The sequence below is a fragment of the Tripterygium wilfordii genome, chromosome 15 (assembly GCF_013401445.1).
Source record: "Tripterygium wilfordii isolate XIE 37 chromosome 15, ASM1340144v1, whole genome shotgun sequence".
NCBI classification, from domain to species: Eukaryota; Viridiplantae; Streptophyta; class Magnoliopsida; order Celastrales; family Celastraceae; genus Tripterygium; species Tripterygium wilfordii.
In genome coordinates, this window is record NC_052246.1 from 3,565,279 (window position 1) to 3,590,928 (window position 25,650).

At 35.8% G+C, this 25,650-nt stretch overlaps 3 protein-coding genes across 3 annotated transcripts; 1 reads left to right on the forward strand and 2 right to left on the reverse strand.

Moving 5' to 3' along the window:
- Positions 1-4,301: 4,301 nt before the first annotated feature.
- Positions 4,302-7,994, reverse strand: LOC120016426 (29 kDa ribonucleoprotein A, chloroplastic-like). The gene is made up of 4 exons (XM_038869198.1): positions 7,437-7,994; positions 7,234-7,332; positions 6,271-6,561; positions 4,302-4,660 (listed from the first exon to the last, which is right to left on the reverse strand). The coding sequence occupies exons 1-4, from the start codon at positions 7,776-7,778 to the stop codon at positions 4,520-4,522; spliced, it is 873 nt and encodes a 290-aa protein (XP_038725126.1). The 5' UTR covers positions 7,779-7,994; the 3' UTR covers positions 4,302-4,519.
- Positions 7,995-8,526: 532 nt separating this feature from the next.
- LOC120016229 (protein TORNADO 2-like) lies at positions 8,527-10,108 on the forward strand. Its single transcript, XM_038868901.1, has 2 exons — positions 8,527-9,119; positions 9,543-10,108. The coding sequence occupies exons 1-2, from the start codon at positions 8,622-8,624 to the stop codon at positions 9,852-9,854; spliced, it is 810 nt and encodes a 269-aa protein (XP_038724829.1). The 5' UTR covers positions 8,527-8,621; the 3' UTR covers positions 9,855-10,108.
- A 6,772-nt stretch (positions 10,109-16,880) lies between these two features.
- On the reverse strand, positions 16,881-19,499 carry LOC120015940. The gene is made up of 4 exons (XM_038868455.1): positions 19,309-19,499; positions 18,795-18,992; positions 17,888-18,103; positions 16,881-17,511 (listed from the first exon to the last, which is right to left on the reverse strand). The coding sequence occupies exons 1-4, from the start codon at positions 19,339-19,341 to the stop codon at positions 17,269-17,271; spliced, it is 690 nt and encodes a 229-aa protein (XP_038724383.1). The 5' UTR covers positions 19,342-19,499; the 3' UTR covers positions 16,881-17,268.
- Positions 19,500-25,650: the final 6,151 nt, after the last annotated feature.

Sequence of the window (25,650 nt, forward strand, 5' to 3'; positions counted from 1 at the left end):
ATTTCCACCTATCTTAAATTCACAACAGTCGCCGCCAAGCGCAAAGGCCGTCAAACCCGTGATCAAGCCCTCCATTTTCGACAGATTCGGAGAGAGAAGAAAGAGCTAGAACAGACTCGTCCCTTTACTTGCACAGTTGGAACCAATGTCATGTCAATGCTGCGACAGATTGGCGGTAACCGTGCAACGTCGCCAAATGAATAAAACAAATTGAATTTCTTCGACTGATTGGTTTTTTCCTTTCCCGTATATCAGAGCTGTAATGTCTATAAAGAGACAAATATTATCACCCAGGAAATAAAGTCTGTTGACACAACTATTTGCTAAGAATTCTCTTTGATAATTTGTCCCAAGCACAAACCAAAGTACAAACGGACAACATGCATTATTCTGTAAGCAATACCACATATTTATCACATGCAACGAACTTGCTTGTTATTGTTGAGACTCCACTAGGAGATTGTTTTTCCGATTACAACATAAATACCTAGTCAACTATATATATGTTTATGGGAAGGTGGAGTACAACTTGTTAGATGGTCAATAATAGGGCGCTAGTAAATAGATGCTCCGCCAAACGATAGAGTGGTGACAGCGGATCCGTAAGCTTATTTAGACAACGGATTACACAAAGGCGTGGGTCCCATGCCTTTATGTTACTTTTTGTTTTTTTTTTAAAAACAATCCATGGACCATTCGTCATTCTCATTGTCTGCTTGACTACAACTAGCTTGTTTCACATTTTGGATTCTATTCATACTTTGTAATTTGTGGTGTATTTGAAAATCCAATTTTCCGCTCTGCCAAACAAGTGTGACTAGTTGTAGTCAAGCTGACAATGAGAATGACGAATGGTCCATGGATTGTTTTTACATGACAGTTGACAGGTTTCACATTTTGGATTCTATTCATACTTTGTAATTTGTGGTGTATTTGAGATTTTTACTTTCTCAATTCAGACGATTATTTGACTCTGGTACGACGCCAACAAAGCTAATAATGATGTGAGGGCCGGCCCTTTTTTTTCCTTGAATTCCAAGAACGAAGAAAGAAAAAGGAAAACTGTGAGGGCAAATGCAATGGTAGGTTTTAGGGCAAGAACGGATGGGTTAAATGGATCTTTAATGGGAAATGGAGAGGTTGAATCCATACAATGATGGGTTTTTTGGCAATCAAAGTTGCTGGACCAATTTTGGGAACAAAAACTTCTATTGGGGCTTCAAATTGTTGGACTGGTGTGGGCCCGCACAAACATCAACTGCAAAGCAAACCTACTCTCTCCCCTGCAATATTGTTTTATATGAGATATTGTTTTGTATGTGATACTGTTTTGATTAAAAGACCAATCTCTCTATCTCTCTCTTTAGTTTTTTTAAAAGACCCAAACCCATGTATATATACATATGTGTGTGTATATATATATAAAATGGACAGGATGAAATTAAAAATTTCAAACATTCCAATTCATTTAACAAGTATAAATAGTATCGGAGCGGAATTACAATGGGTCTGTCATTGATTTATCTTTGATTCATTACTATTTTGGGGGTAGGGGGCCTAGCACTAAAGTTCATTGTGTTTTTATTGATTTATCTCTGATTCATTACTATTTTAGGGGTGGGGGCCTGGCACTAAAGTGCATTGTGTTTTCATTTAAATATTGTATTTATTTGCTATAAAATTTATTAATTAAAATAATTATTTATGGTTAATGTAATTTTATAGAAAATCATTTTGAAGAGTATATATATTGTTGTATGTTATTCAAACATTTACCACCAAAATTAACTAACTCACACCAATATCTATTTAACACCATTGTACAATGGTAAGAGACAATACATTTCCATTCCTATCCACATCAGCAAAACACCATTCCCAATACAGTTTACTATCCCCATTACCTACCAACCATTGCATGACAGTTTATAATTATGGTCTGTTAGCATAACCTGTTGATCGTCTCTTACGCTCCAGCCATTCCTAGCAAGAATCAATCTGTTGGAACTCAACCATCTCTATATGTAAAAGTGTGAGGGATTGTTGGGCTTTTGACATCTGTCTCCCGTGGGAATATAGATATACCTTTCAGTTCGCAATTTGATATCATAAAATTATGTAGACTTTAGTGGTTATGCGTCATGCGTGACAGAAATTTGAACCCGGTTCGAATCTTATTGCACTCCTACATTTTTCTTATTATTATTATTATTTTCGCTTTCTCGGCGAGTCATTTAATGCAATGGATGAGTTAGAAAAAGAAGGGAGGTTAAACAGAAATGTGGGGGTCATCAAATTTCACAGTCAAAGAAGTCTGCTCAAACAGACAGGTGTTATTTTAGGAACAATTTTCAAAAGCAAATATCACACGTGTCCATTTCATCAACCATTTTCAAAAAGTAATATCACACTTGTTCCTGTAATAATTTGAGATAGTGCGGAAATGGAGTTTGAAGAAGTAAAGGAATTGCAGAGAAGACACAGAGATGATGAACAGTAGAGAGCGAGAGTCTTTTGTTTCATTCAAGTTAACCAATACAATAATCACAGAGACTAATAATTAATAGGAAACAAAGTACTGTAGTAATATAGTCTACAACGGTAATATTGGGTGGTGTGTGTTGCACGTGTACAGTGTACTTAACAATTCCTAGCAGTAATCGAACCCATGGACTGCTCAGGTAGATTGAACAATACACACGAGTGAAAAGCATAAATATATATAGATTGAACAATCCGCTTAGGGTTTCCTAATTAAAAGGTTGACAATCCTTTATCTGTAAAGAGCAAACCAGAAGGATCATCATTAGGAAGCCTTGCCAACACACTTTCTCTAAAAAGAGACGAGGAAATTACCTCTAGTTTGCCTCCAATGGAGGAAACATTGACAATCCTTGGTAAATCGGATAACTGGAGAAGGGGAATAAGTGACTCGATCATTCTTTTGGGGCCCTAATAGTTGGTTTCGATGCATTAATCTTCAGCTAACTCATAAGTTTCAAGAATTTGATTCCAATCAATTTGTGACATCTCCGGTATCTAACCAAGAAATTAACTTGACAAATTGATGGGAGACAAATTCTTGAAACTTACGAGTTAATCGAAGAATGCATCGAAACCAACTACTACGGCTCTAAAAGAATGATCGAGGTACTTATTCCCCTTCTCCGGTTACAAGCTTCTAGTTGTCGATGCCCTCAGCAGCGCGGTTGAGTCAGCTAGATAATCAAAACTTCTAACGAAGAGACCCTAGTACAACCCACATTTTAAAACTCTTAGTCAGTTTATGGAGTAGTAACATAACTGATCTAAAGCATTTGAGGCATTTTGTCCAATATATGACAAGTACAAAAAGTTCTCAACACAACAAATCTTAACGTGGCATCTAATTTTCAGAACAAGGGCAAACAAATCAATAAGGATAGTATTCAGACTACTTTTGTACATGAATTTTGCACGGTTACCTTCTCATAAACCGCATTTTTGGAAGCTTCACAGGTTTCATGAATCAACAGACATAAAAACTTGAATTCCATTCTAAACAACTAACTCACCTCATTAGGGACCTTAGGGGGCATTTGGTTGGCAATTAGAGGGGGGGAATGAGTGTGGAAATAAACAATTCTCTTGTTTGGTTGATTTTTGGAGGGTGGAATCTCAAACTCATTCCACCCTCTATTCTCTCTTTGTGGAGAATAAACAAGCTTACCAAAATGAAGCCATGGATTGATGTTGAGAGAAAATGAAAAGAAATGAAATTGTTGTTGCAACAAATTAACTTGGTTGATTTATATATACGTGCGATGAGTGCAACATGTAAGCAAGTTGCATGCATGCATGAAAAAACGAAGGATATATTCTTTTTGTTAAGACTTCATCAGGGTGCGTAACTCCAACAATAGTGCAATAATAGCGGATCCTATGAGCTGGCGTAATGGATTACTCAAATAAATAAATACCCTATACACACACATGTTTATGAGAAAATGGAGTCAAACTTGTTAGATGGTCAATAATTTTTCGTTAATATGGTTTGATTGGGATTTAAAACAAATCAAGATATGACAAAATAAATACCTGTTTATGGGAAAGTGGAGTCAAACTTGTTAGATGGTCATCAATTGTCGACTCTGCTATGGCTGTTGGAAGAAGACAACAACAACATGTTAGATGGTCAGTTGTTTTACCTTTTAGGGATGTTGCTCTGTAACTGTAAGTCCTGACTATAGAAAGTTAGAAACAGAGCATCATGCATCATTTTTTACTCCCAAGAAAGACAGAAAGAAAAACATGATGCAACATGAATCCGTCCAAGCTTTAATACTTGAGTAACGAAATTACTTGACAAAGGAAACAAAGAAAGAATATACTAACATTATCAGGCTGTTATATGGTACAGGTTATACAAAAGAAATTAAGCAAGGATTGGTAGACAAAACATGGAAGAAAAAATCAAAATCTACAGACCATAGAAATGCTTTCAATGTTTCATCAGTATGGCCAAGGAATGAGATAATATCTAAGAATTTTCAGGTGGGGTCTCTTCTTCTTCCTCCTCCTCCTCCTCTTCTTCTTCTTCTTCCTCCTCTTCCTTCTTGCTTTCAGGCACAACAACACTTCTTTCACTGAATTTCAAACGAACTGGCCGACCCATCAATTCCTGCAGGAGAAAGAAAGTTAGAATCTTTATTCACAATATAGTAAAGATTCCAAGATGGGACCCAAAAAAGACAAAAAAATTTTAAAAAAAACTTATGTTTCTCCACACAGATTAACATTTTTTCCTTTTTTCCTCTCATACTTGTTTGATTTCCGTGAGAGTGAATCAACCCCAAGCATAGTCAACGCCCAATCAGAAAAACATGTTCGAGCTTCTTCATGCAATAGTTACTCTAGCTCGATTTGAGTCAGACAACAAACCAAACTCAATAATCTTGCTCTTCCTTTTCTGCTAAAGTTGACCTAGGCTGAAGCAAAACTATGGTAAATAAACAAACCAATATTATACGTCTTCTTCTACAAAATTCATAACTTTTAGATTATTCGAACTCCACCCCAAGACCTCTAAATGAGTACCTGAATCTTCATCACAAAAGTGAAACATTCTTCAACATAGGCAATCCACTTAGATATAACATTTTAAATATATAAATATTATAAACTCTATTCATAAAGTGATCAAACCCAGGCAATCTAGTTAAAATGGATTTTCCCCTTTTGAACTCCACCGAGCATCAGTGGTATTGGACCAACATTAATAGCATCACATTTTGGAGACTCAAAATTGATTTCTCATGTTAGTTGTTGTATGACCTCAAAATATCCAAATGAAATCCTAAACGAGTATAAAGAACCTACCCCAAAGAACTCATTCACGACACCAACTGAACACTTGTGCTGTTCAGGAAATGAACATTATACAAGCCCGAGATTTATATGTTTAAGCTTGTTCAACCACAGTCATGAATGGGCATAACAACGTCTTAGCGAGCGTATTCATGACTTGTACAAGTATTCTCTTTCATTTACCTTCATGGTCTTAACTCCATACTTCCCAATCTCATGGTACTTCATGTAGCATATATATTCAATCAATCTAATAAACTAGAACGATTCGAATTATGCTCCATTCTGGCAGAAACTATATCAAAAAAGTCTATCTGGAACAAAGTGCTCCTGGTTAATGCCAATTATATACCTCATGCATGCTCATCAAACTTAACTTACATATGTAAGGAAAATTTTATCTAGGATAATGCATCATTGACAAATAAAAGAGCCCATGAAACGATAACATTGATAATTTTCAGGTGGTCCAAGATACAGGGGGAAAAAAACCATCAACTGCCTTTGTACATAAGCACAAAGATGGAAAAACAATAGTGTGTGATCCGGCAGCCTATTCTGTATCTTTAGCCTTAATGACAGTAGCAAAGTGGGAATCTAACGAAGTATACATATATATAAATATGAAAACACAGCAGGTATCTAAAAAATTAGGTTGCAAAATTTCCTTGACACTGTTAACATGCAACTGACATGCTTTGAAAAACTAGGATGAGAAAGGAGCCCAAACCAGTAAATAGTTTTATGAGCTCTAACTTCAACTGAATAATCTTATCATGCAAGTAACCTCAGTTCATCTGCTTCATTGTTACAAACAAGCAGAGATCATGCAAGCAAGTATAGCTATTAGCTCAAACTACATGAAGCAATTAATAAGTCAAAATTTTACCCTTTTCTGGGAAAAATATGATTTACTTTGCTCACCTTCTCATGCAAAGCAGCAATTGCAGCCTCTGCTTCTTCCTTTGTGGCAAACGAGACAAACGCATATCCAGCAGATTTACCTGAAGGGCCATCAAACACAACCCTGGCAGAAACTGGATTGAAATCGGTGGAGAAAAATTCTCTGAGATGACTAGCTCTCACTTTCCAAGCAAGATTTGAGACATAAAGCTTGTGCCGTGTCTCTCTGGCGGGGGAAGCCTGAGTAGATGGAGGATAAGGTTTATTTAACCTTTTTGCATACGCCACCTTAAATGTCCTCCCTGACACTTCCTGCAATGCCGATAATCAAATTTAATTATTTTGTTGTCACAGGTAAAATAAAATCTTTCAAAGAAATTCTGGCGAAATTTAATCTCAGTGCTCATTTCCCATTGATCACACATTATTTGCAAAAACAAGCCACATGTCTTCATAACCTTGAGCAACTAGGAATAAACTAACATGTAGGACGTCTGTAAAAAACAGAAAGTAGAGGAATAATCATTGAATTAAAATCATGCCAAAGGAAGATTTACAGTCACATTATTTATATTTTACACTCATTTCGCGGGCCATGAGCCAGCTTTCCTGGTTCGGTTCTTTCAAGTCCTAATTCACCAAAATATATATGTCTTATCATCTAACGCAACTCAGCTACTTAAAGTCAAAATGTATACGGGTTATGGCCTATAAGAAAAAAAATTGTGCCGTCAGCAACAAAGAGTATGTCCTTCAGGAGAAGGTACTAAGAAAATATGTGAAATGGCAATAAGCCTATATGATTATGATTTATGACCAATAGTGCATTTCCAATTTTAGCTGATAAAGCATTCATCTTATTGCTAAGCGAAACCGTACTATTCAAAAGACCATTTTGAAAATTAAATAATCACATAAACAAGTTCGGAATTCTGCAACAAAAACTCAAATCCCTCAGAAACATCCAAAACAAGAGCAACTTACTTGAGAGTTAAATTTTTCAATAGCAGCCTGGGCTTCCTCCTCTGAAGCCATTGTAAGAAATGCATAGCCCTTATGCTTACCATCTTTTTCCCTTATAATCTACATTTAAACACAAAAAATTCAAAACCCATAAAGAAAATCCCGTAAATTTTTCAAAACGAGAAAGAAAAATACCAAAGGACGAGTCTTGAAGAAGAGATAACCTCAACATCTGTGACAGTCCCACACTGCCCAAAAAGGGTCTTAAAATCAGCAGCAGCGAAAGTCCATGAAAAATTGGCCACATATATCTTTCTCTTCAGAAGCGGATCTTGGGTATGTTCTGGCTCTGCCTCTACAGTTACCTCCTGTGCAGTGGAGCAAATGCAGAATTTTCTTGGTGGGCAGGGGAGAGGAGAGAGAGGGAATTTGAGAGAAAGGGCATTAAAGGAATTGGAAACCTGAAGCTTCATAGAATAGAGTGGCGGATTGAGAGAGAGGAAGGATTTTGAACCAGACGAAGAGAAGAGTGAGGGAAGAGCGAGAGCTGCTTCCAATGCCGCCATTTTTGTGGCGAAGAAGAAGAAGGAGATAAAATAAGGAAGAAGATTCTAAGTCGGAGTGAGAGACGACGGGATAGAATACTGATTTCAGTTGCTATGGTTTTTGGTTTTGGATAATGCTCTTTTACGCTTTGCTTGAGAGGAGAGGGTCGTGGAGGATTGAGGAAGATTGAGAAAAGTTGGGAGTATGAGGGTTGCGGTCCTTGGGGATGGTTGGCGAAGTGGATAGCAAAACTTGTTTGCTGAGGGATTGAGGCCAATTATATACCATATTTATGTTCAAACCCCAGATACTATTAACTTATACTTCAATTATTATTATATTTGTATTTTGAATTGAATGATATAATTTTTGTTTTAAACAAAAATCAAATTAAATATGAAAAATGTGAAAGCCCAAGGGAGATGTGTCATTGCAGAGTCTGAAAGCAAGGGCGATGTTCCCAAGTCCGAACCCTCCTCACCTCCGTCCCAAGCAAAGCGCCAAAGCCTTAATTTTTCTTAAATTAGATAGCCCAAACTCTTTTGCAAAAGCCCATTGATAAATGGGCCGAACCGTAACTTGAAAAAGCAAGCCCTATCCTCCCGGCCCATTTACTCTCAAAAAAAAAAAGTGACACCAAAAGTCACTTAATAAAAAAAACAATTATCACTTTATTTACTTTAATGCATCCAAAGTAAAGAACAAAACAACATGGACCCACATTACTAAAGCTGATCGGTGTCATGTGTAGGTCATTTTTCAACACCTCTACACGCATTTTAAGCCCTTTTCATCTCCAACGCCTGAAAAAAAGACACACACAAACCCCAACAACAAACCCAGAAGAATCCTCTCAACCAAAGATGGCATTAAACAACAATGTCATAGGCGCAATCAATTTTGTTGCTATGCTCCTCTCAATCCCCATCATTGGTGCAGGGATTTGGCTTGCAACAGAACCAGACAACTCTTGTGTCAAGATTCTACAGTGGCCTGTAATTATTTTAGGGATCTTGATTCTAGTTGTGGGTTTAGCTGGTTTTGTTGGAGGGTTTTGGAGAATTCCATGGCTTCTCGTATTCTACTTGATTGCCATGCTTGTTCTTATAATATTGCTTGCTTGTTTGGTGGTTTTTGTGTACATGGTCACCATTAGAGGGCATGGACAGCTTGAACCAAGTAGGGCATATTTGGAGTATCATCTTGATGACTTTTCCGGTTGGCTTCGTCGGAGAGTTCGGAGTAATTATAAGTGGGATCGTATTAGAGGCTGTCTTAGTTCAACTAGTATGTGTCCTGAATTGAACCAGAGCTATAGTATGGCACAAGATTTCTTCAATGCTCATCTTACTCCACTACAGGTAATTCATTTCATTCTTTTTTTAAAATTTTTTATTTTTAGGTGGGAACCCACTGAAAGCACAGTCCATTGGAACTCCACCCGAATGATAAATCCATGGGTCACATATAATACCTGCAAATCACATGAGTCGATTAAGTCCTTGGTTGAAACTTAGTGCGTAAATAACGTCAAATCACACTAGAGCAAGTGTTAGAACGTGCCCACACACATACGCTAAGAGATTCAAACAGCTAACTAATTAACCATCTAAACCAACGACTTTTTTGTTAGGAGGATAACTGCAAGTATAGCATATATTACAGATCACAAAGTCATAGAATCTTCTAGCTCTAGCAAAGCAAGTTTTAGTCTCTCTTTTTTTTTTCAAAGTTAATTATTCTCCACATCTTAATATTCCTTTGTTCAAATATACTTTTACCAGTCAGGATGCTGCAAGCCACCCACCAAATGCGGGTACACATTTGTGAACCCAACATATTGGATTAGTCCAATCGACAATGCAGCAGACATGGATTGCTTGAACTGGAACAATGATCAAAACCAACTATGCTACAACTGTGATTCATGCAAAGCTGGTTTGCTAGCCAATCTGAAGGAGGAATGGAGAAGAGCAGACATCATATTGCTCATCACTCTTGTTGCTTTGATTTCGGTTTATTTGATTGGTTGCTGTGCTTTCAGGAATGCCAAAACAGACGACCTCTTTCGCAAGTACAAGCAAGGCTACACATAATTAGTAAGCTACAGCCTACAGCTTCCTGGTGGTGGTGCAACTGGGATTTGTTTTTATAATTATTTTAATGTTACTTTTGTCTTGTTGTGGTCTGATTATTTCTTGGGTTCGAACTTCGATGTTTTTGTGGGGAAATTGGGTAGAAGGTATGAATGGGGTTTAGCGTGATTTGCGGAATGTTTGACTTCGCAAAATTTAGGGTTACAGCTCTTTACATGCTTTTGTCCTGCGAATCACAGTTTGACGAAACAAAACACAATGTCTTTGTTTCAACGACAATATATCAGATTCATGGGCCCGCCAATATATATATATATATATATATATATATATATATATTACGCCTTCATCTGCTTAGCAAATGTGGTCATGTGAACACTTAAATTGGCTACCTCATTAGCTGATATTTTGATTATCGAGGGAGATGAGGTTCGAACTCGAGACTTTTATGAGATATCATACACATGGGTGTCATTTAAAATATTCGTAGTTCTCCTCATTAGCTGATATTAATGGAGAGACTATGTCTACTTTTCGTTAAGATCCAACCACATTATAGCAGAATCCAATTTGTTTGGACGTTTAGGCCTCTTTAACGATAGTCCATGGGAGCAATGTGGTCCACTTTTAATCCAACTCACAAATGCTTCCCGTTTCAAATTGAATCAAATGATTTTGTAGGTGTATCACATCATATCACATTTTGTGGACTCGAAAAAATTACGGAACCTCAAATCCTTTAAATCCCCAAAACAAGGAAAATCATGGGTCGTTTTTATTTGAAACGTTGACGGGCTGGCTAGCATCATGGGCTATATCCAAGGTAAACCTTATAAAGTTTATCATGGATCTCAATAGCAGTATGTCCATCTCCGACTGGCCCAAGTATTAACTGTTTCTACTTTCATCTCGGTAGGCCCAAAGTAAAGGAAATACAATAGGGAGCTGATATTTGCAACAGTTTTGGATTTATTGGACACACTTACTCAATTCCTTTAATGGAAAATGACATATTAATACCACTTTCAAAATTATTAGACATCTAGATCCACTAACCTATCTACTTTTTACACCTAGGAGAAGGACATCATGGTATTGAAATCCATTACGTTCTGATGTTCTATGAAAATAATGGTGTTGTTTGGAAGTACTGTCAACTGCTGTGAAGTGCTGTGAGTTATAAAACTGTGGTGTCGTGAGGTGAGTTGGAACGCTCAAAAGCTATTTGGCACATCACTTTAAAACTATGGAGCGATGATGTGAGGTGCGTTTGACATATCTAAATTACGGTTATATTAGATGACTAATAATATTAATATAAAATCACTTAACGTTTAATTGTACATTAATCTAAAATAAAATAATTAACCTAATTTGATTACGTATGACAATTCATTATATATTAAGCTGTTTGGGAGTGTTGTGAGGTGAGGTGATGTGTTGTGAGGTAAAAAGCTGTGGTGTTATTAGGTGAGTTATGCTGTAAAAGCGTTTTGACATATCACAAAAAATTATGGTGCGGTGTAACTGAATAAAATGCAAATACACTGCCAAACACATACAATATAGGTGTAAACGTTATGTGTGCAAACAGCAGCTTCCAATTGGTGTGTAATTTTTGTTATTTGTAACGTGTACGGGCTTTCCACTGTCATGGGCTATATCCAAGGTAAAACGGCCTAACATTAACAATCATCGAACATCAGAACGTAATGGATCTCAATACCACGATGTCCTTCTCCTAGTGGCCCAAATATTAATTGATCCTGTTTAGCTGTTTCCATCTCGTAAAGCCCAAAACAAGGAAACCACATGGGCCACTCTGTTTTTGCCAATGCCCAATGTCATGGACTGAACCGAAGTAAACCCAATCATGGGCTATCAAGAACTTAATAGGCCTCAGTGAGTCTAAATCTAGATAAGAATTTGGTAGCATCAGGCCCTCTTTTATGTCTAGTGTGTGCGTTTGCCTAGACTAGGCTTGCACTAACTGGTCTGAAGTTGGTCAATTAGTGCAGAGCCTCGAAATGACCACGAAAATTCCTGGCACAGCCTGCAACTTACGCTGACATTGCCCCCTTCAATGTTGGATCAATCAATTTTTTAAGTCAACAATGAATTCTCAAGCATCTTAATATCAAAGCAATTTCTAGGACCCATCCCTTGAATATCCAAGCTGACTTTTGCATGTCCTTAAGTTCTTACAATTCTATGGTCAAGCACAATAATATTAGCTACTAAATTAGAAATATCTACGCCCATATTAATTGAACTTCCATTCAATACCCTCCATTATAAATATGAATCAAGAAAAACTTTTTTGAATCTAAATATAGTTTGGGGGGTCAAGATATGACTAGTCGCTTTGGACTTTCATGGCAATGAAGAAGAAACAACGCAAGTAAACCCCCCACCCAATTCATGGAAAATTCGTCATTCATGATACAAGTCCAACCTTTTCAGTTTTCAAGTTTATTGGTTGAACTTTTTGAGTTAAGTTACTTAATTTTAGGTCACCAACCTTGCCACATTAGTACGGAAACATTTTTTTTTAATACTATATGATATTCACAATAATTAATAACCCATATATATGTAAGGGTTCATTATTTCTTCTAGTTGTGGGCATTTACATACACACAAGGACCATAACCAATTGTTCTTCTCCATACTTGAAACTTTAAAAGTTGAACCCATGCAGTGTATAACACCATCTCCAAACAGTTGTGTGGGGTTTGCAAAATTCAAAATATCTCATAATTAATTGTTAGTTCTGTAGCCCAGCCTTATCCTCATCCATTTGGGTTTCTTCATACAAAAATGGACCCCACTAAAACATTTAAATTTCCCATTATGCACATATATTATGTTTATCCAAAACCACAATTAGCATCATTAATATTGTTATATTTTCTTAATTAGTATCATTTGTAGTGACTAGTGAGGTTGTCTGAGCTACTGTTGGGAGATAACTGATGTGTAACAATTCTTTAATTAATAAGTGACACTTGCTAGCTAGAAAGCAATGTGAGATCACTTGAAACTAAGCACATATAGAACTATATATGTATATAATTATATATGTGTCTGTATTATATTAAATGGAAATTTAATTAGATTTAGGTATTGTTGGTGACCTGAGTCATAGTGAACAAAACAAACCCATCTGAACTAATTGAATGCCAATTAGGACCCACAATGCACATGATTTGAACAACTATATGCAGTCTTAAAGCCCACGTAAAGCGCTGTTGATTCATGTTCAGATACATGAAAATTTCAACAGTGGGTGTGTAACGGACGGATATGGATTGGAGATTCATTGCTTTATTGTTCATTTTATAGAGAGTGAGTAAACTATTGACATCATGGCTTAGGCAAATTTGATCAAGATGTATGGAGGTCCCACAATGGCTTATTGAAGACCCTGTTCGTGTGTTTTTTATAATTATAAATATAAAGGGCAAGTGAAAAGAAAAAGAAAAGAAAAGAAAAGGTAGGGCATGAAAGAGAACAAAAGTTGATATAGAATACAAAGTAGATATGTTTTGGAGTTAGATAGAGAGTGATAAGTCTCTCTCTCTCTCTCTGCATCAAAAGAATGGAGCTAAAGAACAACAAATAATGAAAGCCTCATCGACACCCACTTCTTGTTTTTGCTTAACAATGTGCTCCTACATGGCTGCCACCATTTCTGTCCAAGACTATATATATATGTGCATGTATGAAACTTTGGCATATTGCACATTATTCATATGTAGCATTTGATGAGGGTCAAAGACAAATTTCCAACCACATCAACTACTACACATATTTCCATTTGCGTTGTGTGGAAGAAAGGATCACTTCTGCTTCATTGTCTAACTTTTCCATTAATTAGTCTCAATTTTTTTCCATTCAAAAGGCATTAATCTAAACTTTATGATTTTGTGATTAAAGCTCACATAGCAATATGAGATGCATTTCTCGAGTATTCGTCTGTTTATTGTGTGTTTCTAATTTGTAGATTGTATATAATTAGTAGATTGTATATCCCTCCACCTCTTGTACTCATTTTGTTGATAAATGGACATCTTACCCTTAAAAAAAAACAAAAACTCACATAGCTAAGCTGGGCATGTGTATCCCTAACAATAATCCCAACTTATCTATAACCTATCTACATATAATTGACAACACAATCTAGAAAACTCATTCTTCTAGGACAACATAATAAAAACATGTTCAAATCTCCCTCACTCACAAATAAAGAAATATGATGATAAGTTTAATAGAAAGGGGAATCATGTATATTGTGCACATGTTTAACGTGTCTCACTAGAGGCATTTTCTGTGAGGCATCGATCTCTTCATTGTTCTTATAACTTCTTGTGAGTCTCAAATGGGTTGGTCCCCATAAGAGATAAGTGTTCTCAAACCATATATATATATATGACCATGTAATTTGACTCATTTACCAAATGTTGGGGCTATCATAATTTATTGAGACCGCCATTAGGTAATCCACCCAACATACCTAGGTTGTCTAAAAGTCAAATATCATCCACAAATTTAGATTTTAGACGTCATTTTTCAAAATAAAATGGAAAAATAGAGAGCATTTTCGAGACAAAAAATTAAAAATACCCCCATTATGTGGGCCAACCTAATCACTACCATTCTTTCTTCACGCATGGCAGCACATGCAATGCTCTCTCGTGTCCCGCACTTAGCCACTTACACGTGGAAAACCCTCATTGGGTTTAAATGCTCATCAGCTGTGTGATGTAGAAAAGGGGCTGTAATTACTGTAACTTAGTTGTAATTATCCCCAAATTCCTTTAAATTATGTTTTTTTTTAAAAAAAATTTGTGTTATTAAGACTTACGAGTTAGGATTTGGTATTTATAATTTGGGGGTTTGGTATTTAAAATTTAGGTTTATTATTTGTTTCAAAATCAATTATATTATAATATTATGATGATCAAAATATTCAATAGCAAAAACTAAGAAAAAAAATAAAATTTGGGAGATTTGGGGTAATTACACCTAGAATAACTTCAGCTCCTATCCCGTAAAATGTTCAATTTGAATCATAACTATTTTTAAAGAACGAGTTCATCATCACAACTCCAACAGAATACGAAAATGATAAAGATCCCAACAGTTAATTAGAATTCTAGTTATCCTAGTTACTGACTCGAATATACAATATCCAAATAAATTCGTGAACCTTATATATTTCACATGATGCATATGAAATCATGTACATACAACTCTATAACTGAAATATCAACTATTGACATCCCAATCATTATTCAATAGAATATTCGAAGTGTAATTGGCTTGACAGTCGCGAGAACCTTGATGATATCTCAGGGACATTTGGCAGCACATTCCCGATCGCATCAACATCGAATACGCAGAGACCAGCCTCGGTACAAGTAGCCTGCATGTCTTCCCTGCAATAAAAAAAATCACCAGTAAGACGAAACCCCAAGCCACGTCTCAACTATGATTTCTAGTAATTGACACCATGGACTTATGTTGGTTTCTCATTGGCCGCAACAACACTTGGTCGGTAATTTCGATGGATTTTAAAACGTCAAAAGTTACGAGAAATTTGCAAATTTACATGTCAGCAAATTCAAGTCACGTGTAACACAACATCCTCAACACCAGAAAGTTTTGTGCACGTTAATGGAAATGATAAAGATTTCAACAGTTGACATCCCTGTCATATCAACGATTGAGTTGGATGCATTAGAGTCAAGGGAATTCATGAGTTTCACATGTCACACATGATAAATGTGAAATTTTGTATGTGCAACTCTGCTATTAGAATACCAACTGTTGAGATTTCTTATCATATTTAATGATTTTGAATGAAGAAAATCAAAAAATTAGGTCAGCGGTAGAATTGTATGGGATGGATTAGTAAGGTACGGAAAAAAAGATTTTCACTTTGCCCAAACCCATAAATATTTTATGGTACCCTAAATTTTCTATAGAAATAGAGGCGGTTCGGAGAACTTACAGTGGAAAAATTGCGGACAACTCCTGCAGTTTCGTGCGGAACCGTTGGATTTGTTTAATAGCATCAGACCCACTATATTTTTTTTTTTAATTTAAAAAACAGATCGAACGGTTTGCATTGTAAACTCCTACAGTTTCCACTGCATGTACCCCATTCCACATTGAGGGCGTACAAGAAGCAGTCAAAACGCAAAAGTGCGGTCAATGGGCTTGTTTGGCAATGCTGTGAGGTGCTGTGAGGTGTGGTGTGGTGCTGTGAGTTATAAAACTGTGGTGCTGTGAGGTGAGTTGGAACGCAAAAAGCTGTTTGGCGCATCACTTTTAAAACTGTGGTGCGGTGCGGTGTGGTGCTGTGAGGTGCGTTTGGCGTATCTAAATTACGGTTATATTAGATGACTAATAATATTCATATAAAATAACTTAATGTTTATATTGTACATTAATCTAAAATAAAATAATTGACCTAATTTGATTACGTAGGACAATTCAACATACATTGTAAGCGTTTGGGAGTGCTGTGAGGTGTGGTGAGGTGCTGTGAGGTAAAAAGTTGTGGTGCTGTGAGGTGAGTTGGAACGCAAAAGCTGTTTGGCGTGTCACAAAAAACTGTGGTGCTGTGAGGTGTGTTGCAACTGAACGCAGTGCAAACACACTGCCAAACACCCACAATATCACCCCAAAGAAGATCAAAGTGCCTCATCACAACAGTCGTTGACAATCGTACGGTCATGAATCAAACGAAACGAAAATGGCCCACTAAATATGAATTGAAAAGTGAAGACCAAACCCACTTGGTTAAGGGCGGCTCGCCTACTTTATGACCATCATTGTCACTTTAACCAATTGCATGCTTTACACGTGCCAAACGGCCGACCTAACTTTTTAATACCATCCACACGTGCCGATGACAAAAAGGCCTCATCAAACCTGCGTCCTTAATTAAAGTTTCTGAAAATGGAAAGCCTGAAAGAGCATATATATATATATATATACACATACACAAACACAAACAAAAAGAAAAAAAAAATCTATTTATTCCCATTATAAACATCCCCTCCCCTTTCCAGGGAGTATGTGGACATTTCATTACATTTTTCACTAACAAAACCATAAAAAATTAAACCCATATATACATGTTTGCCCACAACTAACCCAAACCTTATGTATAACCACACTCCAGAAGCAACCCTATTGTCTTCGTAACTAAGAAAGCTTATTTGTAATCCAGTCCTCATTTTTTTTCTTTTTTTTTTGCTTTCTCCCCCCCAACTTTTCCACTTCTATAACTGCTTCTATGTACACAGTATGACGAAACATAAAGTAAGGTGGGTATGTTCCCATGCCAGTGGGGGTATTTTGTGAGAACTTGATGGGCATCATGAAACTATAAACTAGTACTCTAGTATTCTATGACTAGTCCTCCCATGGGGGCACGGTGGGGAATACCCTTTCTTCGCTTCACTGTCCGGAAACTAGTGGCGGTTGGGGGTGGTGTTGACGGAGAGAAGCTTTGATCTTTACGGCTGTTGCTGCTGCTGCTCTTCTGCCGGCCGTGGCTGCTGCTGAATGAGTCATCCGAATCTGATGCCATTGCCAGCTGATGCTTTTTCCTCCTTTGGAAATTTTTTGATGTTCCAACGATCTGTAACATAATTCAAAGGCAACTAATAAGAACAGGATCACCACCAAAAATCAAAAGTGTAGACTTACACCAACAATCATGATCATAGTATAGAGCTTAGTCCAATGCCTAAGCATTTTGAAGACACACATTGCTAATTGAACGCCCACAAAGTAAAGAACAAAAAGGTGGAAAAGAAAGTAAAAAAGAGTGAAAACTGTTCAACCAAAAACAAATGTATCACATTCACATTCACATTCACATTCAATTGAGTCGAATTGTTTCTTTGTTTTGGCAGGAGAACAATACAATACTACACAGGCTTCCAATTTCCCCCATTTAATCGCTCAGCAACCAAACTGCTTAATAATAACAACTGAAAATACCAAGTTATTACCTTGCAACCAAGAGAGCAGAAGCGGAACGAATCAAGGAGGCTGCGCTCGCAGACTTCACAGGTATTGATGACGCCTTTACCTGGGCGAGGCTGAGGCCTCTCATTCAAGAACACGACCCTGGCACTGTTGATTACATAGGTTTGCACTCCAGATATGTCCAGCACCTTTTGTATCTCATTTACCCTTATCACATCATGGTATGAAGACCTCCTTATCTGTCACCAACAAAAAACCTAACAGAGTTAGCCATGTGAAACTCATGACCCAAAACCCCAAAATATTATAAACACATGAAAGGACAGAGATATTAGTGCACTTGAAATGGGATTTCTGTGTGTCCTCCATTTGAATGACAAGAAAATGCAGAAATCGATGGAAATTCATAATTGAAATTAGTGTTTCTTGGCTGTTGTCAATGGAGTACACAGTGAACCAAATGTGGACCCTTTCAGGATGAGAAACTTGCGTGTAGGGAAAACATAGTATTTCCGTGAGAACAAGTTAAATGCACTGATTGGAAACTGTGAAAATACAAGGAAGAACAAGAATTCAAATGTCACATAGCTACTCAATCGAGAAAAAATTGGACAGGCTTTTCCATAAAATGTTAATACAGCACAATGAAATGTTGTATTTCCTTTCTTTGAGCTCATTCTGTGTCAGCTGTGAAATGAAACTTAAAAGAAGGAAAGGAAGTGGTCAAAATCATGTTAATAAAAAAAGAGAAGAACCAATTTTGATGCAAAACCCAAACCCCCAAGAAGATTACAAATGACAGGACCGTTAACCTAATTACAAATTTGACTCAAATTTCATTGAATGAAAGAATGAAAAACACCGAAAAAAATGTACGAAACAGACTGTAGGAAAACGCAGATTGTTGAATTGCTAAATCGAAAATCAAACCTGAATAGCACGATGATCCTTGTGGTAGTGAAGGCAGAGAGAGCAGAGAGCACCATCCATGCAATCCAGGCAATACATATTGCATTCGCTCTTGTGAGAATCACCGTGCACCTTGCATTGACCAAAGAAGCTCTCTTTCAGCAAAGGCTTCAGCCATGGCGGCCATCTGTTGTCCTCATCTTCAGGACCACCAGCACCCTATATAAAACCAATAGCATAAACACATTAGCATCAAATCTACAAAACAAATGGTAGATAACGAACAATAAACACTGAAAGAAAATGTATCTCCAATACTCCAGAAAGTGAAATGAAGAAGTTTTGAATAAAACCCACCAAAAAAGAAGAGTGAATTGAATGGAATGCCAGGGAAAAAAAAGCCCATTTCATTTCAACGGAGAGAGAGATTGGTTTTTTAACACAAAAAGACCAAAGAAGAAAAGAAAGGAGAGAGAGAACTGGTAAAGTTAACCAGAAAGAACAGGGGAAAAGGGGGAGAAAATGCGTTTGATACCATGATTCTCCTGCTTTTCGGTTTGATTTCCATCACAGTGGTGTCTTGATTATCGATCGCCAGCTTGAAAGACCTAACGGAGCAGAAGCACTCTGTTGTCTGGATTTTAAGAGAGAGTAGGAGTGGAGGCGGCGAGACAGAGAATCCGTTTTTTTGTAGGTAAAGCAAAAAACTTGGGATTGTTTTTTGTATATCGAGAGAAGGCTGTGTGGTGTTCTTATCCTTACAAAGTGTACAAGTATCCGAACCCGAACCTAGGTCCGAACCCGAACCTACACCTAAAGATGCGTTTGGTTCAAGGAACCCACCTACATCTTTCCTTTTATTTTCTTTCATTTTCATTGCCCTCTTGGTCTTATCATTAAAAAAATATATATTTTAATTATTTTAGGGTTTCTATTATCTCTCGTTATTGGTGATTAACAGTATTTGTAAACAATTTTTTTGATTTGGTAGGAGTGATTTGTGAAATGGACTATTCTAATAGTATTTTCAATAGATATGGTATTATTTAAACTAATGAGGTGTCTATTACCTAATACAAATATAATTTATGATTTGTTCTCTTTTGTCAATTTCACTTAGAAATGACTTGATCATTCTAATTTTTTTATCTTTATATTTATTTTATAGTCGTTATTCAAACTCTCCAAAATTTCTTCATAGTTTCTGAACAAGGAAGCTTGTTTCTTCAAATGTATTACGCAATAATATTATATTATTATGACCTTTTCATCAAATTGTTTTAAAAAATCAAATCCGATATAAAATATGCTAATGAAGGTACGAGATTCATCGACTCTGGCCCTATCAAGCAATGGGACAAATTAATGGGGGAGACCCACTTTAGGACAAGAGGTAGCTAGGGCATGTAGTACTAGGGTTTGGATAGATTTATATCACGGTTGGGGCCTTAGTTTAGCATGTGTTTGGTTCTAGTAGACATTATATTATGTATTTACTTATAAACTAACGAGTAATTCTCACATGCGTACTGATTTTACGCACTCAAAATCTAGTAACTGTAATAAATCGCAACAAAAATGTGAATCACGCATTTGTTTTATTGTGACACCCGCCGCATATATGATTGAAAAACTTATATATATGACACATTGTTTGGTGGGTTTGTAAGGTTGGAAACAAATCGGCTTAAGGAATGAATCAAAAAAATTTCCTTTATTTGCAGTTTTTAAAAATATTCCATCTTTGCTTCCACACCTAATGGGAGATAAAATTAGTAGATTATTATTTATTTTTATGAACAATATTAATTAATATTTTTAGTGTGTGTTAGGATTCGAACCTTCAACCGTTCAAAATCCTAAGGAGTATAGTATAATATTTTTACTATCGTATAAGATGAGGAATTCTCATTCTCGTTCTTGTTCCAGTTCTCATTTTCATTATTGTTTGTTGGTATGCTTTAGAACTTCCATCTTGTCGACAAATTTACAAATAAATACCTAAAATTATGTAGGTAGCTTGGAAATACTCCACTAATTGCTTATAAATAAACCTCATTAAACAAGTTTTAATAAATGGTATAGCAAAGAAATCACCGTACGTTTGATAGTGCTTAATAACTAGGAGGAAACTTCAAGCTGAAATATTCATTGACAAGCATGACTAACAACTTACCATCACTAATTATAATTGGCCTAATTAATGGTCTTTTCAAGTTGAGAAAAATGGCTTGATTGGAGACCAATACTATCATCATCAACTCATTAGTGCCCTTGTTTCCTCACACGACACATCTAATATTAAAGATAATTAAAGCGTTGATATTCATTCTACACCCATGGTTCACTAGTTTAAGTCGGCAAATCCACTATGCATGCTTTGCCCTTTTTCTTTTGAATATATTGATCATAAAGTGCTAGTTGTGTTGTTAGTGTTAAGTCTATTGATATAAAATGAGAAAAAAAAAAGTTGAGGCCCCTTCATCAATTAGTGTTTATGGGTTCATGCACTGTTTGTTTTAGACAATAGAAAGAAAAAAAAAATTCAGTTTATTTGAAATAATTTTTTGGGTATGCAAATTAGAATATAATAATGTTTAACCCGGTCTTCCGTGAGGTTCAGAGTTTATCAATCAGTTGTTCAGTGAATAACTAAGTGAGTAATTTCATGTTACCCAAAAAAAAAAAAAAACACCTTCCTCAAAACATAACAACAAAATAGCCCATTAAACAAGTTAAACAAAGAGAGAAGTATATTGCTGATTTTGAATTTGTCTTAATTTTTATTTTTCTCAAATTGTATAATGTGAGTGCGCCTGTACCTCTACACAGAAGAACTACATTAACAATGAATGGACAAATTCAACTTCACTTTTAAATGCAATGAAGAAAATAAATATTGATTGTTGACTCCAAAAGATTATGCAATCAAATAATACGCTTTAGCAGCACCATAATAATTAACCATAGAAATTAGAAGATGGAACAGAGGGCATGCCAAATCAAATGTCTAGTTTAGGACAATGTCCACTGGTTCAAATTTTGCCATTACTCAATCGTAGATTCATTCGATGTCTTTTTTTTTATATTATATTCCATGAACATATAGTTTGCAACCTTTTTTTATTTATTCATATTAGTATATATAGTTTTGTAATAAAACTCTGTTATAAAAAAGGCCTCAACCATTTTGATTGAGGGTTAGCTTGGCTTGTTTCAACAATTTGAGGTATTGTCCTCGGTCGAAAAACAATGAGACAATAACTCAAGTGGATTGGGCTAAATCTCTCGCATCATTTGTGGTTTGTTTTTTTGATTGATTCTAATTTATTCCTCCCATCTTTATCAAATTCTTTAAATTATAACAAAATCAAAAATTAGAAAATAATACTAACTTTTTAGTCATTATTACGATGAATGTTTGAAGATTAAAAAAAAAAAAACAGAGAGAAATTCGATGCGTGCAAGTGGGTGAGAGTTTTTATCTTTGACTAGTTGGCCACGGACGGTACAAAGAGTCAATGGAAGCTTTTGAACCCACGGTCACGGCACACCAATAATGACCAAATTAATATTAAATATTAAATAAATAACTGAAAAGTAATAATGCACAAATGAAAAAGCGTGTTTCACACCATCTGTTTTGTTGTTGACTCCCAAATTAACCGCAACTTTTTCTGGGCTCTTAATGGGCCCTACATATAATTGCACTGGCGGGCCCTATCCTTTTGTTTCGTGGGCGGTTTCCTTATGTGGGCCTGGCCGGCCTAGTTGTGCGTTGTGCATTGTGCTTAGCGTTCATATATATCTTCGAAAAATAAAAAATGAAAAGAAAAATTGCAAAAGATAGAAAATTATTAAGATCCCATTTTAATAATTATACATAAGTTGTTTTTATAAGTATTTTTTTTGTTAACTACTTTTATAAGTAACTAATACGATGACTATATATCCAAATTATCGTTAAATACTATGGTTAATGAAAACAACACGTATAGACATCCCAATTCACTCAAATCAACAATATTAGCTGTTTTGAATTTAGTGGTTCATCGTGGATACATTAGACCGCACAACTTTTTTTTTTTGGATGCCGTCAACGGTGTTTGAGCCTAAAAAATATATTTACCTTATTGTTTGAGAGATACTTAATTTGACTTTTCTTACAAACTACATCGTTTGGTACTCTCCAAACAATATGGGATTACAAGTCTTACCATTTCAAAAGTAGACACAAAACCAATTTTTACGAAACAGTTTTTCTAAAAGTAGTGAAAATCAAAACGGGTAAAAAAAACCAAGCCAAACTGAGAATAAATTTCTATTTTTTATTGTATAGATCCTTGTGCTACTATGTATATGTCTTTTGTCTTAAAAAGAAGAATCCGTGTCAACCTCAATGCAGATGATCTAAGAACAAGATGCTCTACGACAATCAAAGAAATCTAATCATTGTACTGCTAGGTTTTCATTATCTTTTACAACCTTCTAGAGGGTCTTTATTTGAGGACAATGTTGTGGGTGGCCGGTGGGTGGTCCAAATTAGGGACTTTCGATAAGTAATTAGCTCGTTTTTATGACGTTTATTGCATGAGGAGAGCATAATTAATTGACGGTTTATGGATGGTAAAATGTGAAATGCAATAATAAATTAGCTCGTCTTATGTTTATATCTTTTGGACCATTACTTCTTGCTTTGTTTTTCATCTCTTTTTTCAGAATTGTACTTTGTTTTCTACTTTCAGGCCATCTTATCCGATGCCCTGTTGTATTTCTCTGTTTTGGTTATATTTATTTGTGACTTATCAAAAAAAATAAAATAATAATTTACTGTAGTTTGGTGTTTTTTTTTTTTTTCCCTTTTCTATATGCCTTCCTATAATCCATTTGTCGGGTCTCACATAACCGCACCAACAAGTGTAAGGAGTGTTAATATAAATTTATAAAAAGTCCTACATCCATTTTGTGTAAGCCAATGATGTGATTTATAAGTGTGAGCTCAATCTCAAACACTTGAGACGTCTTTTAAATAATAAAACCACGTAGACCTTGAGCCAAAGCGTGAACAATAGCTCAAACCTCTCTTACCTCTCGTTCTTCCTATCTCTGTTAAATTCTTCGAATTAAAACAGAATTGGCGAAGGCTTATACAAAGAAAAGTGTGTACACGTGAAGAGCCACTCCACGTGCACTGTGATTTATGGAGTTTCAAAATGGAAAAGGTCTTCCCATGGAGTTTAGTGAAAGAAACCACTCATGGTGAGTTCCTATCATTACCCTCCATTATTTGTCACAATAGATAACTCACTGTATATAGTTTTGTCCTTTCCTTGGTGGGTTTGGGCTACTTTCACAATTCAGTGCAATTGTCCATTATTTTTTTTTTTCTTTACTTGGTGAATTAGGTTACTGTCCAAAACTTTTGAATTATAATATTCAGATAGATAATGACTCTCTGGAGAACCTGAACCACGTAATTACAATAAGGCGCTGTGTGTGCAACTGTGCATCAAATATCATATATAGATAGGATCAAAGATAACCCAAGGTATTTGATGGGATGGAAATTAATATAAAAGAACAAGGAACTCAAGTACTTGATCATATATATGATGTGTCATGATGATTGTGATTGTGATAAACTTACTTTGTTGAAGTTGAGATTTATATGGAAATTAAGGAAAGGAAAGGAGGATTGGTCCTAACTCCTAAGTCAAGGCAATTATTATATATAGGGATAGGGCTGTCCTACACCTAATTGTTTAAGAATTGAATTAAGGAAAGGAGGATTGCCACCTTTTTCATGCAAAGTGTAATTAGCTAAAAAGGTCACCTATAATTGCACTCAAACTATGTGTTTACGCTCACACAAGCCCAATCATATGTTATGTCAAAGCCTATGTGGCCCGATTTTGGTAGTCGACTCGATCCATTATTTGAATACTGTTGGGCCTTGAACGACAGTCTCTATTGAAGATTCATCATTTTTGGCCCATGGAAAACAAGGCTGCCTTCTTTGAATGTCGCCCATTTTCTTGTGGCCCATGGCAATGTGTGGAGTAGCCGAATCACATTCACAGGGCCCAAAATGATGAATCGTCGGCCCTTAACTAAATGCTCAAAACAATTTTGAATCTATCCTCTTTTATTTTCTCTGTTGTTTTAGCTTTCCAAAATGATAAACATTCCAATTGATATCCCAGTTATCTAAGGCTCTCAGTTGTTGAGTTAGACACATAGGATCCAAGTAAATTCATGGGCTCTACATTTCTCACACTATGTACATAAAATTCTGTGTCTACAACTTAACAGTTGGGATAAATTGGATACGAGCCGCTAAAATTTCTATCATTACTGTTTAGCTTTTTAACCATTATTGTACTATAATTACTCTTTCGATATACATATGCATACATACAACTACATCACAACAAAATAAGAGTAAAAAAAAAACACAACGTTGGCATGTGCCATGAAAGTTTGTGCAGAACCAACCCAGGTCTACCAAGATGTGATTATAGTCAATTCGTTTTGTCTGACTTTTTGTAAATCTGACTTATTCTAATCTTAGAGGACCATTATTATAATGCAAACATATGTATAACAATCTTAATCAATATTCTCCCCATTTGACTAAATAATATGATTTCATTTCTAAGATGGCTACGTCTGCTTACCTCAAAATACGTAGCAGACTAATTACAAAACATACTAATGTTTTTTTTCTAGTGGAGCGAGTAAAACATCAAGAAAATGAAATTAACCTGGCGAAACTCTTTTTTTTAGATATTTATCAAAAATATATATTAAAATAAAAGATAATGTGAACGGATAGTTTTTGAGTTTTGACCTGTAACTTACACCCTATAATATCTAA

Coding starts and splice junctions, on each gene's coding strand:
- LOC120016426 (XM_038869198.1), bottom strand. CDS start 7,778: ATGGCGGCATTGGAAGCAGCTCTCGCTCTTCCCTCACTCTTCTCTTCG. Junction 7,333..7,436: donor GGACTGTCACAGATGTTGAG/GTTATCTCTTCT, acceptor GTTTAAATGTAG/ATTATAAGGGAAAAAGATGG. Junction 4,661..6,270: donor TTGCTGCTTTGCATGAGAAG/GTGAGCAAAGTA, acceptor TTTCTCCTGCAG/GAATTGATGGGTCGGCCAGT.
- LOC120016229 (XM_038868901.1), top strand. CDS start 8,622: ATGGCATTAAACAACAATGTCATAGGCGCAATCAATTTTGTTGCTATG. Junction 9,120..9,542: donor CTCATCTTACTCCACTACAG/GTAATTCATTTC, acceptor TACTTTTACCAG/TCAGGATGCTGCAAGCCACC.
- LOC120015940 (XM_038868455.1), bottom strand. CDS start 19,341: ATGGAAATCAAACCGAAAAGCAGGAGAATCATG. Junction 18,104..18,794: donor AGGATCATCGTGCTATTCAG/GTTTGATTTTCG, acceptor TGTTGGTGACAG/ATAAGGAGGTCTTCATACCA. Junction 17,512..17,887: donor TCTGCTCTCTTGGTTGCAAG/GTAATAACTTGG, acceptor ATTATGTTACAG/ATCGTTGGAACATCAAAAAA.